Source organism: Myotis myotis, unplaced genomic scaffold (assembly GCF_014108235.1).
Source record: "Myotis myotis isolate mMyoMyo1 unplaced genomic scaffold, mMyoMyo1.p scaffold_m19_p_18, whole genome shotgun sequence".
Classification (NCBI taxonomy): domain Eukaryota; kingdom Metazoa; phylum Chordata; class Mammalia; order Chiroptera; family Vespertilionidae; genus Myotis; species Myotis myotis.
In genome coordinates, this window is record NW_023416322.1 from 33,180,779 (window position 1) to 33,201,251 (window position 20,473).

Consider the following 20,473-nt stretch of genomic DNA (forward strand, 5'->3'; position numbering starts at 1 on the left):
TAGGAGATCTGTGCTTTTAATTTTAGCTTAACTTCTCACTCCTTCCTAACCAATGGATTTCAACATCTGCTTAGAAGAAAAGTGCCACAATTTGGGATGCTGAGCTTCTGGCCTGGCGTAGTCCTGTATGACGCTAGGTAGTAGAAGCTCCTTGGTCTTGGTTTAAGGGATCTACAGTGACTCATATGGACAAGTGCCCGGGATGGCTGCCATCATAGAACAAGCGCAGTGCATGAGAATTGAAGCAACTGAGTGTAGGAAGAGGTGTTTCACCTTTCCTGCTACTTCCTCTTGCTGATTGGCTTAGGACTCGAATGGGCACTGTATTTGGGGAAAAGTAATCAGGTAATATTTCCCAAGGAGTCCTCTAAACCTAGATTTGAGGGAGGATTTTATGCATTTGAGGTTAAAAGAAATAATTGACCTAACAAACTCTCTTACTTTTCTGAATTCAGATTCTTCAAGAGAAACTGAATGAAATGAGCTGTGAACTAAAGTCTGCTCAGGAGTCATCTCAGAAGCAAGATGGTACAATTCAAAGCCTCAAGGAAACTCTGAAAAGCAGGGAAAGTGAGGTAAAATATTTGGCAATCAAGGACCTGTGAGGAAATGATGTGTCCCATTAAAGTGGACAAGTATTCTATATTTTTGATGTCAGATTAATACACCTTACCCTAGAGAAATTGTAGCTTAACCTGAGTTGGTATTTTGGAATAGTCCTGCTACTAAAATCTGTACAGGCGAGATAATGGAGTTAATTAACATTTCGGTTACTAACATGTATGGTGCTCCCTCTCTCATTTTCAGACGGAGGAGTTATACCAGGTGATCGAAGGTCAAAATGACACAATGGCAAAGCTTCGAGAAATGCTTCACCAAAGCCAGCTTGGACAGCTTCATGTATGTGGGGGTCACATAGGCAGACTCCATGGAGGATGTGCCATTCTCTGACCTATGTTGTTGGTCTTCTCAGCTCCTTGCCCTCCTTGTGATCATGATTTTTACTCTTTTCAGAGCTCAGAGGGTACTCCAGCTCAGCAACAAGTGGCTCTGTTTGACCTGCAGAGTGCTCTGTTCTGCAGCCAGCTTGAAATACAGAAGCTCCAGAGGGCCGTACGACAGAAAGAACGCCAGCTGGCTGACGCCAAACGATGTGTGCAATTTGTCGAGGCTGCGGCCCACGAGAGAGAACAGCAGAAAGAGGCTTCTTGGAAGCATAACCAGGTAAATCATTAATCGTTTTGTGGCCCTAAAGACCGACTTTGCCCTGATAATAACTTTCTATCAGGACAGTTTGTGTTGAACCCTTTAGTCGCTTACTTTATTTGAGTAATTCAGTTCAACATTTGCTGTCCTCATACTATATGCAGAATATTGGGCTGTGCTCTGGAAATACAATAGTGAAGATTACAGGCTCTTGCCTTGTAAGTTACTTGTAATTTAATTTGAGATACAGTCACATAAACAGAAACATTGGTCGATTTCCTCCCGCACACGCCCCCAACTGGGAATCGAACCCACCACCTTTTGGTGCAGGGACAGTGCTCCAACCAACTGAGCCACACAGGCCAGGGCTATGAAGTTATTTTTGAAGGATGGGTAACAGTCAGCGAGAAAGAAAAGTGGGAGCGCAAGCAAGGTCAAAGGAATGGCACATGCCATTAGACATGTTTGTTTTTAATAAAAGACATAATTTTTAGTGGTTTCTTTATCTTGTTAGTTTAGAGCATATGCTACTCTTTTTTAAGATTTAAAAGGAAAGTTGAAATATCCTATCCTTGATTTTATTGTAAAGCAAAGGATCCAGGTTTGCAGTGGGACAGAGTCCTCCTTAGTAGTTATAGAGGTCTATCATTTTTACCAAGTTTACATTCTCCCCCCATCCACAGTTCCCTCAGTTTCCCACATCCTAGTTGATTTGTGTATAATATTTCTGAGTAATTTTAAGAATGGTACTTTCTGCTACTTTATTTTGTTCTACATGCCCAGGAAGCTTTAAGGCCTCCATGTCTAATGACCTTGTGAAAATGTTAGATTCTTAACAAAAGGGAACATGGGGGACCATTTAAGAACTTGCTTGTGTTGTCAGTTTGGCTCAAATAAATTCTTACAACATTTTAAAATAAGGGGAATCTGTTTAATTCAGGAATTGCGGAAAGCCTTACAGCAGCTACAAGGAGAATTACAGAGTAAGAGCCAACAGCTTTGTACCCTGGAGGCTGAAAAATACAATGAGATTCGAACCCAGGAGCAACACATTCAGCATCTAAACCACAGTCTAAGTCACAAAGAACATTTGCTTCAGGTGAGTCACACAGTAATTTCATCGAAAACTGGACTCAGAGAGCTGAGGTTCCTGTTTATGTAATCTTAAGATAATCAGTCCACCTGCATTGAGTACCTGCCACATGTAGAAGAGTGAGAGGTGGGGATCAGGAGGATTCAAAATAAAGTACAATCTGTTAACCAGGAAGTAAAAGCAAATATAGACCGGAAAGATGTAGGCCATAGTCGTAAGTAGTTATTAAGCACCTCTGTGAGTCAGAAAGTATGCTAGGTTCTAGGAAGACAACGAGAAGAGATGGCCACTGCTCTTAGCCTAGTAAGTGAAGAGATTTGAATAGAAATTTCCCCAGATGATAAAACGAAAGTTTTAGGGGGAAAATCGAACACTAAAGAAGACAGTGGATCACTTCTACCAACTACTCTAAGCTCCAGTCACATTGAATCCCTTATAGTTTATTGTGCATACGATTTTTCCTAGCATGCATACATTGTACATACTTTTTTCTTTCTCTGAAAGAAATACCTCCTCCATCACCTCTTCTAGTCCTTTCAAGACTCAGCAAATGTAATCTTTTGTGAGATCTCTAGTGACACCTTCAGGCAGAGTTAGACAGTGCATCCCATGTTCCCTATTCTTCTGCATCACATACACGCATCACATACACACGTGTGTATGTGATGCAGAATAGTTAAAAATTTGTTATCTCGGCTAAACTGTTCCCCTTGAAAGTGATCACATTTTGGTTTTTATTCTGAATAACTAACAAATTGATTGGCAGAGTATGGGAATTCAGTTAGTATTGAGTAGATGAATAAAGGAAAATATTTTTTGGTTTCATTAGGAATTTAGGGAGCTCCTGCAATATCGAGATAACTCGGACAAAACCTTTGAAGCAAATGAAATGTTGCTTGAGAAACTGCGGCAGCGAATACAAGATAGAGATGCTGCGCTAGAGGTATGTCCCATAATTTTTCTCATGATGCTATGGATTATTCTGTCCACGTAGGTCCTATAGAAATCTGTATCTACTGGGTTTGCTGCTTTTCACAGTTGAATCTCCATTCCTTTATATTGGGATTCCTATTGGAAAAGGGTGATCAGGATAGTGGCTCTTACAGAGCTTTAGGACCCTTGCTTTCCTTGCAGCGGGCTATAGATGAAAAGTTCTCCACTCTAGAAGAAAAAGAAAAGGAGCTGCGGCAACTCCGTCTTGCCGTGAGAGAGCGAGATCTTGACTTAGAGAGGCTGCGCGGTATCCTCTCCTCTAATGAAGCTACCATGCAGGTAAGAGCAAATCTGTCCTGACGTGGCATCCCTCTCCTACTTGCATTCCTGAAGCATCAGCCCTTCTATCATTTTCTGCAAACCAGTGTATTAATTTATGAGAAAAAAAAATAAAAACAAACAAAATAATAGTCATTAGTTTCATCATCAGGGATTAGGAAGTGAGACGTTTTAGCACTTTCATGAACTTTGTAGAGGGAGGCAGTGAATATGGATTTCTATACATGGTTCTAATTAATTTCTAATCCTTGTCAATATCTGTACACTTTTACATAAGCATTGCCAGGGTGCAACTACTGCATTGTGGTTTTCCCATTAATGTTATATACATGTCTGTGTATGGCCACAATCAGATCATTTGTTTAATAATACTTACTGTGGAACATTTTTGATATTTATTTTAGAGCTTATATATCTAACCATCTGCCACTTCTTAAAGAAGTTCTCCACTGCTTGTATAGTATAGCCTACTTTCTCCAAAATACATCATTTATCATGTATGTTACGTTTATGTCTCTACAAGCTAGATGAGAGTTTCTAAAAACAAAAAATAAATTAGTATGGCATTTTTAGATTAGGTACTAAGTTTCCTCCTTTTGTAAAATAGTTGATAACATGAAGATAATTTAAAGGTAGATCGGGTTTCATGTGTAACCGGAGGTGTGTGGAGTGGTCCTTGGACTTACGGTTGCTTTCTTTGTGACCGTAGAGCATGGAGAGCCTCCTGAGGGCCAAAGGCCTGGAAGTGGAGCAGTTATCTGCTACCTGTCAAAACCTCCAATGGCTGAAAGAAGAAATGGAAACCAAATTTAGCCATTGGCAGAAGGAACAAGAAAGTATCATTCAGCAGTTACAGACATCTCTGCATGACAGGAACAAAGAAGTGGAGGCAAGACTTTGTTAACTTACTGGTAGTCAGTTTATCAGTTACATAACCTCAGTCTTGGATTAGGACTCTTGAGGTCTGGGAGGCCAGTGACCCAAGTCTTTAATTCCGTTCTGTGCCTGGGCGAGTCACTGGCTTTCACTGGGACTGTTGTCCCTCCTCCTATAAATTCACGGAGTTTGTTATTTCAAAACAGTATGTCAGTTGCCATAAGTATTCTTCTGTATTGTCAGTGTTCATTCACTGAGCATGTATTTATAGGCTTCTATGTGCCAGGCCTGCGCTGGGTCTGGGGAAACAAAAACAAATGAAACACTGATACTTGTTCTTCAGAATCTCACAGCTCTTTCTTATATGATAGATTCTTAAAAGCCCTCTGATATGTAGTAGAGGGAATTCTTTCCTCCAAAACTTACACTGTTTCCTCTGTCTCAGGATGTTAATGCAACCTTGCTCTGTAAACTCGGACCAGGGCAGAGTGAGATCGCTGAGGAGCTGTGCCAGCGTCTGCAGCGCAAGGAAAGGATGCTGCAGGACCTTCTAAGTGACCGAAACAAACTAGCTGTGGAACACGAAGTGGAGATTCAGGGCCTGCTTCAGTCTATGAGTGCCAGGGAGCGGCAGAGCCAGGTAAGGACTAACACACACTTTACCCAGAGTAAAGGAAGACATTTGTTATCCCAATTCAAACCAGAATCTTTTTTTAAAAAAATATATTTTTACTGATTTCAGAGAGGAGGGGAGAGGGAGAGAGATAGAAACATCAATGATGAGAGAATCATTGATCGGCTGCCTCCTGCATGCCCTGTATTGGGGATTGAGCCCACAGCCGGGGCATGTGCCCTTGACTGGAATCGTACCTGGGACCCTTCAAACCGCAGGCTGATGCAGGCCAATGCTCTGTCCACTGAGCCAAACCAGCTAGGACCAAACCAGAATCTTGACACCTTGGTCTGATGAGTTCTAGCAGAACCAATTTCAGATTATTTTATCTTTAATATTATCTGTTATATTCAGTTTTTTCTAATATTCTACCTATGAGAGACTTTTCACTCATTGCCTGTTTTTCCCTGTAAACTGAAAGCAAGGAAACTATTTTCTAGGGTCCCAAAACTGGCTTCATAAATGGTTGGCTTTTAACATATAACATCAGAACACAAATTTTGTTTTATTAGAGAATCTTTCTGATGTCATGTGTGATTTCCATTCTAGGCTGCTGCCGAGAAGATGGTGCAAGCCCTAATGGAAAGAAATTCAGAATTGCAGGCCCTTCGCCAATATTTAGGAGGGAAAGACTTCATGGTGTCCCAAGCACTCATCTCCAGCCAGCTGACTGGAGGGACCTCCATCAGCCCCCGCCTCGGAGAGCAGACTGATCAAGTAAGACTGTAGACTTGTGTAGATATGTTTGATAATTATCTGACATGTGTGAGAAGAATCCAAGTCCTTGTCATTGTGATCATGGTTCCTGCATCTTCCTAAATCCCCCAACTCCTCCAATTTTCAGGGTTCAGTGCACATACCCTCCAGAGATGATAGAACTTCATTGACTACCAAAGCGGATACCACCGTACCCAAGTCCCCATTAGGTAAGCATCAAATTTCATTTCATTAAGGAATCTCTGCTTTTCCTTCCCATAATTCTCTTTTAATAGGTTTGGCCAAGACTCTCTTTCCCTTCCTACCTTAATGGAAAAATTAAATTTGCGTTCCCCTGAAAGGATGAAGACGCGTCTATTCTAGGAAGAACTGCCCTTTCCTTATGTTGAATTGAGGTGATTGCTCTGGGTATGCAGTTTGGCCAGGGAAATTGCATCCTCCTTTTCAGATAGCTTTGCAGGGATTCAGTAATGCAGGAGGTAGTGTTTCCAAACCTGCACAGCAGAACGATGGGGCTGATACCTTCTGGGTATCTTTTAAGAAGGCTGAGGACACTTGCTATAAGGTGACATTTCAGTGTTGGGAGGGGCAAGCAGTTGCCTCCATAACTACAATATAATTTATCACACAGAAAATTTAACCTTGGTGTGGTTATACTACGTCTTACTTAATCTTATTTTATAAGCATATAGGTTGCTTGCAGTGTTTTGCTTTTACAAATAATGTTGCAAAGAACAACCTGTGCATATATGTTGTTTTTTATTGTTGGGGTGTGTCTTCAGAGTAAATTTCTGAGAAAGGAGGCAGCAGAGATCATGCTATGTTAATAGTGATAGAAACTAGCACTGTTGTTTTTTTTCTCCAATTTTAGGAGACTTGGACACAGTTGCAGGGCTGGAAAAAGAACTGAGTAATGCCAAAGAGGAACTTGAACTCATGGCTAAAAAAGAAAGAGAAAGTCGGGTGAGTTTTCTAGTCAAGCCTAATTTCTAAATTCCTGGTTTTTCTTTCAAAATAATTTATATTTAAGAAAGTACACTTCTCCAACTATAATATCTGGAGAAAAATATAAATCACTTTATATACACATTACCTCTCCAAGATGCTCTGGTTTTTATAAATGGGGACTGTTAAAACATTTTAAGTGCTAAAATAATAGTTTTCTCTGCCCATTGCTAACTGGAATAAAGTAATTGGGAATAAATGACATGCTATATAATTGCTGCTTACATTTATGACATTAGGTCCATTAGTTTTGGAACAAGAGAAATTTGAGAATGATCACTAACGTTGAGTAATTGCTAAATGCAGTGCACTGTATTGGCTATTTAAATTAGCACTAATGCTTACAATTCTATACAAAGTAAGTGGTGTTGGCCCTACTTATAGATGAAGAAGCTAAAACTCAGATTTTTTAAAGCACAGAGGTAGGGAGTAGTCATATAATTAAATACTAAAGCTAAGATTTAAGCTCAGGTCTTTCGTGACTTGAAATGCTTTTTAAGTAGTCATTTCCTGGAACATGTTTTTTCCCCCATGTTTATGCTCTATTTCTAGCAATAGAGTTTTCATCAGTCTTTTTAGAAGAGGCCTCTTGGCCTTACAGACTCTCTCCCCCTTCTGCCTCCCTGTGCAGCTAGTTGTATGTCCAGCTATGACGCAGAGGGAATATTGGGGCCACAGTATAGTGTTCCAGACTACAACTAAGAGCCTTTATTTACCAGGGCATCTGTTTTAGAAGGTCGGTTCAGGTCATGGGTTCTTAAGTCCAGTTCAACTGGCTAAGCTGTGTAGTTCCTCAGTTTTGTTCCACTTCTTTGTCTTAGATCTGTAATGTAAAGCCTGTGTTCATAGTTGTGATCAAAGTATCTTATTATACCTCTTAGCATCTCTTTTTGCACCATTTATCTCCTTAAAAACAGACCCACATTATATGAATAAAGTTTGAGGATATGAAGTTGCATGGCATTTAAAAAATAAGAATTTTAAAAATCCCCCAGTTATCCTCCCCTTTACGGGGGGACCTCTACCCCAACCAATATCTATTATTCATGTCAGTTCTTTAGTTTCCAAATGCAGTTCCTGTTTTTCTCATATATGCTCATTTCAGAGTAATACTCTTTGGTCTGGTCCTCTTTTCAGGATTATAAAATTATAATGAGTAAATGGATATTTGGAGTGAATGATATTTAGCTATATTACTTACCTTTATGTATTCTTAACTACCAACTTCTCAGTTCAATGTCTATATTCATTATCAACTTTCCTCTAATATCTGTTATTTTCCAAAAGCCATGAAGATTTTTCCCAATTTTTAAGTACTCCCCTACTATCTTGAGATAATTGTAGTGGTGGTAATAGTGATCATCCTTTATTGATTGTCTAGTATGTGCCAGGCACTTTAGATACATATTTTTTATTTTCAGATAGCCTTGAAAAGTAGGTATTATTCCCATTTTACCATTGAGGAAACTGAAACTCAGTTTAAATGTCTTGTCAGGGATATTAAGACATGATTTGAAACCCATGTGTGTCTGACTGCAGATTTTATCATGCTGCAATAATGTTTCTTTCTCATGTTTTCATTTTTTTTAATGGAGTAAATTATCTCAATATTTAATGATAGAGATCTCTGAAGAGGGCCTAATACATAGCACCCCTTTTTTCCATAACGCAGACCTGAACAAACTAAGAAATAAAACAAAGTAATGGCAGATGATGTGGTACCTTATCAACTGTGTTACTGATAAAGGCTTAGGTAGAGAACTTAATGCAAGAGCCAATGGGCCTGCTAGCCAGTCCCCAGAATTAGGTAGACTTACCTCCCCAGTCACAGGCAACACTGGGCCTGGGCAGATTCCCCAGTTTGCATGGTAGGGTGGGGCCTGCCCTTGGAGAAGCCCTGGCAAAAACAGGCTTCCTGCAGGCAACTCTCTCCAAAGGTTAGGAAAGGCGGAACCTAGTCAAGCATGCCTGGCTTATTATTCCCCCATGTACCATTACGATAGTCCCTCTGCCTGCCCGGGGCTGCATGAGGAAAGGGGTGGAAAGAGGTCAGGATTTACACTGCCAGGGCTTCTTCATGCAAAGAAATGTGAGGAGGAACATTTTCTCCTAACATGCCACAGGAGCCCAGAGCCATCCGATAACTTGGTATCGTTATAAATCATCATGAGCCCACACAGTGATACTGTAAGCTTTGATAGAATTAGAAAATACACAAATAAAATTTTTGTTGCTTATAATTTACCTGAGGATTTCTTCTCTGCACAGATGGAACTTTCTGCTCTACAGTCCATGATGGCTGTGCAAGAGGAAGAGCTGCAGGTGCAGGCGGCTGATGTGGAGTCCCTGACCAGGAACATACAGATTAAAGAAGACCTCATAAAGGTCTCTCAAAGCTTTTTAAAGACCATTGGAAATAGCTACCACTCAGAATAGGCACCTACACACGTTCGGATGCATTGGTCCGTTGGCCAGTGCTTATTTCTCGGACACACTGCTAGAGTCTCGTGATAATGCTGTGTTCTCTTGGACTTGAATCAGAGTTGCTGTGACTCCGTTCAGAATACATCATTACCTTCCTATGGCTTATCCGTATCCCACTTGAAAGTGTAGCAGACTGTCTTAGGAGCACTTTTTCCTTTGCTGAATAGTATTTTTATTACTATTCCCATTTGTTTACTTCTAGGACCTGCAGATGCAACTGGTTGATCCTGAAGACATACCAGCTATGGACCGCCTGACTCAAGAAGTCTTACTTCTTCGGGAAAAAGTTGCTTTGGTAGAATCACAGGGTCAGGAAGCTTCAGGAAACCGAAGACAACAAGTAAGTTATTGGAATACAAACCTTATTTTCACTGTGAAGTAAACAGTGGAAAACCTGTCCATCTCAGTTGGCTGGAAGGGGTCCGGGGATAGAATTTCATGGAGAATCTGTGCTCTGGAGTGTCCTGCCTTGGTCAGTGTCAGCCACCAGCGCAGAGGCCCCTTCCTTACACTTGTAATTGTGGAGGGAGAAGCAGTTCTTTCGTCACACACCGTCAGTTGTCCCTGACCCCTAAGTCACCTCTCTCGGCTGAATCCATCTGCCTGCATGTAACCATCTTTTAAAAGTGATTAAATTTTTAAGTTTTTGTGGGGTTTTTTTAAGAAAAGAAGAAAAACTTCTGCCTCTTCCCCAAGTTCTTTTGTAGCTTCTGTCCCATGTCTAACCTTTTTTCAATGATAAACTTCTCAGAAGACCTACTTGCCTGTGCTCCTGGTCTCCACTCTCATCCCTCTCACTCACCGCTCATGTCACTCCAGTCTGGCTTTTAACTCTACCAGTCTCCTTAAACAGATCTCTCTGGTCATGCACTGTCATAGCTCGTCATCTTTATCGCACTTATCAGAGCTCACAGTGACACAGTGACAAACATGATTGATGAATGTCTTCCCCCTGACAGGATAGTAAGCTTATTCCTAGAGCAGAACCTGGCACATAAAAGGGACTCAGTAAGTATTTATTGGATGAATGAAGAATACTAGGAAGTCCCATTACATGTTTCCCTCTTGCCCTTCCTCTCTTTCTCTTCCTCTCCTTTCTCTCAGCCTCTTTCCTAGGCTTCTGGCTCCTCTCTGTCTTCTACTTGCTTCCATGTTTAAACACTGCCTTAAAGGGTTTTAAAGAAGAAAAAATGGTAGTTCATGTGGTATTGATTTGAAAACTAAAATACCATGGAAAGCATAAGTAAGTAATAATATAGTGAGCTTCCTTTTAGTCCAAGCACATGCTAATGCATTCTTTTAGTCTTTCTCAGGATTAACTGGCTTCATGTCTCATTTCTCCATTTGCACATTTCTTCTACTGTTTCCTCAGCTGCTGCTGATGCTAGAAGGACTGGTAGATGAACGGAGTCGGCTCAATGAGGCCTTACAAGCAGAGCGACAGCTCTATAGCAGTCTGGTGAAGTTCCACGCCCATCCCGACAGGTAAGAGAGTGACTGCACTGTGTTCCCGTTTACTCTCATTAAGTGCAGATGCGTATGATAGCGAAGATGGGAGAAAAGAGAGCAGAGACAGCTACTGGGACTGCCCAGTTTGTCATTTGTTGTGTGGATTGCTTTGAACAGAAGTGTCCAATCTTAAGTCAGTCATATAGCTGTTGCAAATTTCAAATGAGAAGACCTAGCAGGTTTCTAAAATAATGCCTTGCCTCCAGTAAGCACTCCATGTATAGTCCTTTCCTTTCTCTGCTCCATGTCCTACTAAAGACTGTTCCACTGTAAGACTAAGGCTGTAATGGGAACTGATACTGTTGAGTATCATTGAAGAAAACATATTTACTGCGATGGCAATATCACCCCAGGATCACCAATAACCATCGTGACCCGTCTTTATTCTTGTCCCTCTTGATTTGGGGTCATGTATATTATATCTTTCTAGTCCATTTTATATTCTTCCCCTTTTTGTACATTTTGCCTTCCCTCCTAGCCCCCTTTTCTCTTGCCCAATTTTTATTATTTTACTATTCTTTTATTATTCAGTTTCTATTATTTTTGGATTTAATTTTTTTTTTCTACTTCAAGCAAATGAAGGAAGAGGAAAGGTAGAATAGGACCCCCTGATTGTGTTACTTTTTAAAGAATGTCTGGATCCTTAATGTCTGTGAACTGGGTTCCTTTTCAGAGCACTGTCAAGTCTGGTTAACAAACAAGAGAACAAGTATTTTACTTGGCTCAATAGTGCTTCAGTTTATGTTTAGTTTTTCCTTTTTTTTTTTTTTCCCCCAGAAACTAACACTCTTAGTCAAATAATGAAATTTCTCTTATGTGCTATAGGGGTGTGAGATAAATCTCGGGAGCTATAATGTCCTGTGAGATTGGCCCAGAGCCTAGGATAAGGGACAAACTTTAAAGAAAGGAGCAGGTCTTGCCAATCTACCACAGTGGCCACAAATGCCACAACAAAGACCACATTCATTCACTGTGTCCTGGAGAAGAGTTACTTTAGACAAGCATGCCAAACTCAAAGGCTAACACAGCCGAATAAACGAGGCATGTGGACCGCGGGCCGTGACTTTGACATGCTTGCTTTAGAAGGTCTCAGTCTCATGGCATTGATGGCTCTTTGCAAGCACAGGTGGACTCATTACAGTTGATGGCTAATCCATTTTCCTTCCGTGTGGCATGTTTAATCAGCTCTGACAGAGACCAGACTCTGCAGGTGGAACTGGAAGGGGCCCAGGTGTTGCGCGGTCGGCTCGAAGAAATTCTTGGAAGAAGCCTGGAGCGCTTAAGCAGGCTGGAGTCCCTGGCCGCCAATGGAGGTGGGGAACTGGAAAGTGTGCGAGTTCGTCACAAGCATGCCTTCTGAGCACTGGCGGGTCACTGCAACCAGGATGGAAAGCCTTGTTTGTACTAACCAGAGAGAGCCTGGTCTGACTGGCAGAATTCAATGGTGACTTACTAATGATAAAACTGGTACAAGTAGCATCAGCTACAAAGTGAAACTCACTTTAGTCTACCTGAACTTCAGAGTACATCTCCATCTCTGCGTTGAATGGTGGAGGTTACAAAGTGTATTTGCACATTTTAAATCATTCCATTTTAGTTTTCCCACCCGTATCCATTCTTTTCCCCAGCGCCTCCTCCTGATTCCTTCATCCCTTCTGTGGGCCAATAAAGTTTATTCTTCCCCCACTCTCACAATCCATTTCATATGTTCCATATCATGTCATAATGCATGCGTGTGTATTATTTTTGCCATTCAGTCAACTCCTGCTCTTTGAGGGAGAGTAATTTAAAGTTTCAAGATGAGAGAGAGAGATTTAAAGTCTATAAAAATGACTTTGCATGAGTGATATAATCCTTATCGGAAGGTAACCAAAACCAAGTCTTGTCATGGTAGACTGTATATAGCATTGGGAGGGCCACGCGAAAGAGCAGAGGCAAAGGATAGAGCGTTGATAGTAAACCTTTACCTCCGATATTGGTTCAGAATTGATTTTTTAATGACTATGAAATTAGATTAGGAGATTAAATTCCATTAAATTCTTTTTCTTTAAACCAAGGGTATGTTATTTAGTCAGATCATGACTTGAAGAAAGCTCCCAGGTCTTCTAGAGTCAGAATCCTCTATGTAAGAAGATAATTTGAAATGAACGTCCCCCATTAAACTTAGTATTTCACCAAATAAGTCATTATGGCCAGAGGAGTGTATTGCTTGTCTATTTTCAGGTGGTAGTGCCCTGATGGAGTCCTATATTTTTCACTTTTTAGTGCTTCTCCATTTCTCCATATTAAAATAAGCAATAGGCTTCAGGCTTTGGGGTGTTTGAATAGTTTAGAAATAAATGTCACAGATCTGTGTTTATAGGTTTCAGTCATTGTCTCCGTGCTTTCTTACAGCGACAGGATAGGTATAAGGACAGGGCCACTGGAGATTGTACTGGTTCATCGCTGTTGACAGTGTAAAAAGTAACCAGGATAACTTGGAGCTCTGTGGGTTCAAATGAGATACCTGTTTTGCTGGATGGCAGTTGCTTAGATTAGAAGCTAAGATTTTGGTTTTTAAACCTGATGAGCAGGGATTGAGGCTTTCTAGCACCGTTAATGTGACTGCTCTTTGTAAACAAGGTGGAGTGCAGTGAGTGTCCTGTTTGCCCTCCATTGTTTTCCAGGACAGTTATTTCTTTCACACTCTTGTGTTGACATGGCTTGCCTGACATTCTAAATTCCATCCAAAAGAACAGCCTAGCATTTTCTATAAAGTATTTTGCAAAGACTGATAGCCTTAATAAGTCTTCCTCTTCATGGAAGTGCTTTCCAGGTTTAGTGGCTTTGGCAGGGATAGGAAGTATAAGCAGAACCATCCAATCCACTTTCTTACTCTTCTAATCTTAAAAGGCCCTTCCTGCACAGAGCTTATTGTGACTTTCTGGATGTAAGGAGGTGGGTATTCGAGCAGTGAAAATGTCAGCCAACCAAAACATTTAGGAAATGTTATCTCTTAATTTTACGAATAGACCAAGGAAGCTTTCTAAGTCTCCTAAGATTCAACTTTGGGTGACTTGGGTTCTAATGATTCACAATGATTACAGGAACTTACGTTAATTACCACTGCTGCTTCTGTCAACCTTGAACAAGAGTAGGAACTTCCCTTGGGGTCTTGAACTGTTGCTAAGTGTTAGAGGAATTCAAGTTAGATGAATAATGAGAAACTCAACTTCCTATTGAAAAATTATCAGAATAGATTAGAGAGGAAAAATGTAAGTGAATTTCTGGTCCCGATTTAGATGCCAAAAGGACAGACTAACTTGTTACTTGCCTTTTGATACTGTCTTTGGAAAACATTTTAGAAAATTCGGTGCTTTAGTGGCAGAGGATAAATTAAGAGTTTAATTTTGATACCACTGATGTGACTGAAATCAGTACTGATTTTCTGGTAGCTGGAATGAGGCTTGCAAACAGGGCTGCCTGGAGAGAGCTCTCTGGTCGACCACTGTTGTGTGATAATTTGACATTTATTAGGGGACACAGTTCTGATGAATTTTGTCCTATAACGTACATATAGACGATACTGTGATCGACCATATCAACTAGAGTTAACATGATATAATAGCATCCATTCTCTCTTTAGAAGCACAGACCCTTTCTCTTATTGGATTGTGCTTCCTGTGTCAGGCATTTTTCAACATCACCATAATTTTAGATAAAGCATTGTGTGTTCTGCTTATGGAACTTCATGCCTGAATAAAAAAATCTTGAAAGAAAATGAATGAATGAAATTCTCCCTCAGATCATAGCTGTTTAGCCAAGTTCTAACTTTTGAAAAGACATTTTTGGGTTATTCTAATATTGTCTGCCTTTTAGCTTGATAAGGTGTACTTTTACCCTTACCCCCACCGCATTTTTCTTCCTTCGATTGTAGGCAGCAGCAATATTTTTGGTACCTCTACTTCCTTATTCATATTTTTAAAATATTTGTCAATGCTGTTATATATAGTGAGAGCTCTATTAAAGCAAGAAAATCTTGACCTGAATAGGATATTAGTTTCTAGCCACAAGACATTTTCTTAGAGGGTTCTTTAGTATATTTCACTTGCACAGTTTATGCATACGTGATCTCTGTGACAAATCTTTATAAAGACCTATCACTATTATGCTTATTTATGCTCCGAATTCAGTGTCTGGTCCTGAGAAGTTTGCTTTATAGCTTCAATGCAGTTCACGAAATTGATTTCGTTTTTCTTTGTCTCCCAGTTGGACCCAGGGTTCTCTGGGTGAAGGGGGAGCAGATCAGATTATACCCAAATTGCTCCTTTCCTCGAGGAATAAAGTCTGACTGGTGTACTTAAAGTCACTTCCCTTTGGGCTGTAAGCCTTAGAGAGAACAATGCTTTATTCCTTGGCTTTCCTTGAGCTAGTGTCAGAAAACTCTAGTTCCTGTTGTTAGGATAAAGCCATTGTTTTCTGGGTTCTGGTCTTTTTATATGAAAAAGTCACAGAATCTTCATATTTGACAGCCCTGAAAAATTCAAGTTGCCTCTTCAACTCGGGCCTCAGTAGTAATTATACAGGTCAGCAGCCAGTGTCCTGCAGGGAAATGTGACACTTCCTATGAAGTTAGGAAGAAATATTGGTCCTCCGCACACAGTCCATTTTCCATCCTGTCTTGTAGAAATTGTACTGATGGTAGAATAAGTGAAATCAGCTTTCTTTTTCAGATACTAATATCCTGAGAGATGACGCCTGCAGAGTATGTTCTCTCATTTCTCTTGGGGTTAAAGTTCAGAGAGATTTTCTTCTCCCTTTGGTGGTATAGAACCATTTGTACTATAGAAAGAATAGCTAGGAATATGGGGCTCATGAGGCAGCCAATAACAAAAAGCAAGGAGTGAGCCAATGGGACCATTCATTGGAATGATTTCTATGGGGTGACAGTTGTTTAGTCTTTACACCTTTTGGAATATGATTTACGCCACCCTCTCGCTAGACATTTGGATCGATAACTTTGTTAAACCGTTTTGATTATGATTACATGGCAAGCATGTTGCTGTTAAGTAGTCTGAGTGTTGACAGAAGGTAAGTCCTCAGCCTCTTGCTATATAACACAAGAGCCAGGATGCGTTTCCCAAGTCAAACATTGGCACTGCAATTAGCTTCCAACAAAGGATGGGAAGTGGGAGGGAAACAAACTGTAGAGCTGACAATAATAACTGTACCAGATTTCAAATAATTAAACTTACCAAGTGAATTACTCATTCTTTTTGCATTACTTTCCCTTTTTTCCCGTTGTTTCAAGTCAAATTCGAGAAATAAACATCTCTGTCATACTGTTTTCCTCTTGCAAAAGCTGGAAGGATAAAACGGAAAGTTCAGCAACATCAGAACATGTTTGATGTAAAATAATGTGAAGAGTAGGGGTGTTAGGTTCATGAACCAAATCAGCTTCCTGGTTCCCTTAAGGAACTCATAAATGTCTGCACATGCATGAAGTTTGCTTTCCGTAAGTAACATGCGTGCGCACCACTTCGTTTGCCATGATCAAAGTCCTTGCTCTAAAATGCCATCCTCTCTCAAGCTGCATGTGTGTATACAGGTATGTTTTACAAATCAGAATTTGTTTCCACGAAGTAGTGACAGTTTGATAATAAAAATAGCTTTATTTTCATCGCTTAAAAGTTTGCTCCTAAGGCTTTTGAGAAAAATGAAACTGCTTCAGACTATTTAAATGAAGGAGGAAGTGACATGTTAAATGACCCAGTAACTTGGCATTAGGTTATTTCCAGGTCTATTTCCCAGTCCGTGTATTTTCCTCAGGAAGGGCATTTCTTCATGGCCCTGTGCTGTGCTGACCTGTGTTAACATTTATGCTGACGTGGAGAGTGTACTTTTTTTTTTTTTACATATAAGTATTAGAATTTCAGCCACTTGAGTTGATACACCCAAAAAAGTTGTTACTGATCAATAAAAGTATCCAAGGCCAAACAGTAACTATTAGTTTCATTTTTAAAAGGTTTAAGAGAAGAAAAAAAAGAGAGAGAAAGCTCCTATCTTTTTTTTCCCTTACAGGAGAATCAGTCTGTTGACCATTGTACTAAAATTCCAAGTCAGAGTAAGGCTCTGGTGTGAGTGAATGAATGCCTTTGTGTTTATTTAACTAAAGGGAGGAAGAGGAAGGAACCTGAATTTTTCTGCTTTTAAGAAGTGAGCCTAAGGGACAGCCTTGTATTTCCTGCAGAAATGGAAATGGACTACTGTACCTTAAAACCCTTTCTTGCTCTCCTCACTGAAGGAGAGAAGTAGGAAGAGGGATGGAGATGTGAGGAGCCAGTTCTTATGGTGGGTGGTACTGTCCCCATAAAGGTTCCTGGAAAGTCCTGCTTCCCATGTCCTTTGCGTGGAAAGAGAGAGACCATGAGCAGGAAGAATTCCTTGACATTGTAGAAGCTTAAGCACTGAGAACAGTTGCTTTCTGAATCAAGGACAAGCTGGTAGCGACTTAAGAGAGGTTGCAATTTAAAGACAAAGATACACCCTGAAGGGGCTTGACCAAAGACAACAGTTTTCTACCTACTTCTGTTCCAAGATCAGAATCTGTCGAGTTAAAGAACTTTATTTCTCGGCAGAAGTTTATGGAGGACTATATGAACTCTTAAAGTTTTCTTACGGTCCAGGCGGGAGTGGATGCAGGTGAAAATTGTTGCGTTCGAAAGGCGAGCGGTTTCCTTTGATTCTCTCATAGTGCATCATAAAACTGGAGCCTGCAGTAGCTGGTTCATGATGTGAACATGTGACTCCTCGTAATGAGCCCTTGGCAGGGTGCTCAGAAGTGAAAGTGAGATGGGCCCAGAGGACCCCGCTCAGCAGCCTGGCGGCAAGGGAAGAACAGCCGGGCGCTTGGCACCGCCAACTTGTTCATGCTGTGAAGTGTTTAGCTCTTTGAATCTTCTTTCAAAATAGTCAGATGTGAGTCCCATATCCTGAGTAACCATATGGGAAAATGTTACTCTTTTTCTGCTGGTCCCATATAAATGGCTGGAAGGGAAATCAGTAATGACTCGAGTTGGGGGAAACTGGTTGTGTGCAACCAGTTTGGGCTCGTTACTGCAGAATTAAAATAACACTTCATGGCTTTCCTCTAAGGCTTATTCGTGCCTGATGGAGTTTGAGGGCAGCTAGAATTTGATGATGATGAACCCAGTGTGTGAAGCACCTGTCACTCAAAAGAGCTCATTCTATTAAAGCTGTGTTCTTTCAACGGTTCTGGGAAGCAGGGAGAACCAAGTGTGATTTCCAGCCTCTTGTTTGGGGAAACACACAGACATGCAATAGACCCAATCCAGATCCAGTTAATCACAGGTATAAAGTTTCCCTCTGCTGGTTACCTACCCTTGGGCCACTTTAGTTTACCAACAATAATAAGACAATAATGTTTAAGGGCAATATTTAGTGGTACATGCCATATGCCAAGCACCATTCTAAGCACTTTCAAAAGCAGCAAACCCTTTAAAAGTGCACAACTAGGGAGTGGGTGTCATTATTAACCCTAGTTAATAGGGTTAACTGCTGAGATAATTGAGATACGGAAAGGCTGTGACTTGCCTGAAGTCACATAACTAATGACAGAAGCAGAAATCTAACCTAGACATTCTGGCTCCAGAGCCCCTGTTCTTAATAATTATAGCCACCTGCTATTTAAAAAGCACCACAAATGCATGAGTTTTTGCCTCATTGATAACATATATATGTATATATGTATATATATATGCATAATAATTAAAATTTTGCCAAGGATTGTATAGTATTTTAGAGGTTTGCTTTATTTCTGTGTACTTTATCATCAGATAGCTGGCAGAAAATAATTTTCTAAATCTAAAAAGGGAAGGTTTTGGTAACACTTCAGTATGTGTGTTTCAGAGCCTAGAAACTTGCAGGAATCACAACTTGAGAACTATTATTGAAGCCTCAACAGTTTTTAATAAAAATTTCAATCTAACATAAAACTTAACCCTGGAGAAGGAGAAGCAAGTTAAATCTGAATGAACAGATTCTTAGCTTTCAGAGATTCTAAAGGTGACAGACTATTTTATTTCACATTCATGAGAAATAAGTAGTAGGTTTATTAATACAAAACATAGCACCTTTAAATTAGAAATTTAAAGTATTCCAAGTTAGTTTTGAAGATAGTGTTTTGTTGCCTTGTAAAAGCTTAGAAAGGGGTATTTTGCACAAAAGAAGTTCTTTTATTGTCATTATTTAAAAAAACAAACAGAAGGTAACAGAGGGATGTCTAATGTGTAAAACATGTAGGACCTTGTGTGGGATAACATTCATCCCAGTATTCTCTATAAATTTTTTTTATTCCACCCCACTCTAACACTAAAAAGCTTTCTGCATTCTAATCCAAGTTGGTGAAAGGCTGAGCAGCACTTAACACTGTCCTGGAGGAAAAACAGGGACTATAAACTAGCTTAAAAATAAATAAATACATACATAAATAAATAAACATTAAGGAAAGTAAAACCCCTGTGTAGTGGAGTGTTGGGATGAAATGGGCGTTCTTGCTTGGTCTCCCTTTAATTCCTAATGAGTTCAAACCCATGGTACCCTGCTCCCGAGTGAATTAAAGAGACAGCATTATCTAGAAAGGTGGATGTGGCATCAGGAAGGTGGCAGAGGTAAGTGGAGGACAGAAAGTTAGACAAAAACTTTCCAAACCAGTGACAACCACCTATTCTGATTCCCCACTAAACCTTACTCCTGAAACCTAGTCTGGAATCATCTTGGGATGTAAGCCCAGAATGGCTACATAACTCACCAAAAATGGTGTGGGGATGAGGATCCTGACCTCACAGAGCTGAGCTTTCTTTAGTCACAGAGTCATTCTCTAGCCCAATGCCCAACAGTAGGAACCATGAAAAGTGTGTTTTCTTAATCTGCCACTGAGTGGGGCAATTCATTTTTCTTGGCAGGAGAAAATAAAGATTCTGATTTGTACTGTTGTACAGAAAAAAAAAAAATGATAGTAAGCATAATACAGGGTGTCCCAAAAAAATGTATACACGCTTTAACAGCTGGTAGCTCAATTTTTTAAAATGTATTTTAACAAACACTGCCTTTATAATTATTCAAAGTATGTGTGTACATTTTTGGGGGGACACCCTATATATGGTACAGATGTCCTCAAGTGATTTAGCATCCTGGATTCAGTGAATTTCCAAAACAGCCAAAGCTTAGGGAGTGTGTTCATTCACTCTACACATCCTGAACCAGATGTTCTGGGGCTGGTTTAAAAGATTAAGTAATGGAAATGCCTATTGTGCACTGTCCGCCAGGGGACTCCAAAGATGTTGAGTGGTAGAGGTCCCTTGTAAGTACGGCTTTATTGAACAGGTACTGCCTTGATCCAAAGATAACACAACATTCACAGTGAAGATCAGTGAGTGAATCCTAAGATGAAGCTGTTAGAACAACATGCCTACTACCTTTTTGTACTTTAATGAGATTGGCCCAGACCATTGCAAACATCTGGCACGAACTTGCAGATGCCGGATGGAATGCGAGCGTGACCCTCCCCATTCACCTCCTCTGCAGATGGTACTGAATGCTCGTTATTCACGCAAGGCCTTTCATCCAGGGATGTCTGA

At 40.3% G+C, this 20,473-nt stretch overlaps 1 protein-coding gene across 23 annotated transcripts in view; it reads left to right on the forward strand.

Annotated features, from left to right (window-relative positions):
• LOC118673634 (myomegalin-like) overlaps positions 1–20,473 on the forward strand; it is a 141,694-nt gene that overhangs the window by 82,066 nt on the left and 39,155 nt on the right. For 22 of the 23 annotated variants that reach the window (XR_004973430.1, XR_004973431.1, XR_004973429.1 and 19 more), the window contains 15 exons: positions 456–575; positions 808–900; positions 1,015–1,224; positions 2,147–2,305; positions 3,129–3,242; positions 3,434–3,571; positions 4,281–4,460; positions 4,893–5,087; positions 5,670–5,837; positions 5,965–6,046; positions 6,709–6,800; positions 9,111–9,227; positions 9,529–9,666; positions 10,699–10,811; positions 12,021–12,148. Coding sequence is in view for 20 of the 23 variants with exons in the window: in XM_036344707.1 (XP_036200600.1) it covers positions 456–575; positions 808–900; positions 1,015–1,224; positions 2,147–2,305; positions 3,129–3,242; positions 3,434–3,571; positions 4,281–4,460; positions 4,893–5,087; positions 5,670–5,837; positions 5,965–6,046; positions 6,709–6,800; positions 9,111–9,227; positions 9,529–9,666; positions 10,699–10,811; positions 12,021–12,148 (2,047 nt within the window). In the remaining 3 variants the exon portion in view is untranslated. The remainder of the gene's footprint in view (positions 1–455; positions 576–807; positions 901–1,014; positions 1,225–2,146; positions 2,306–3,128; positions 3,243–3,433; positions 3,572–4,280; positions 4,461–4,892; positions 5,088–5,669; positions 5,838–5,964; positions 6,047–6,708; positions 6,801–9,110; positions 9,228–9,528; positions 9,667–10,698; positions 10,812–12,020; positions 12,149–20,473) is intronic. The other variant, XM_036344687.1, reaches the window with a different exon arrangement.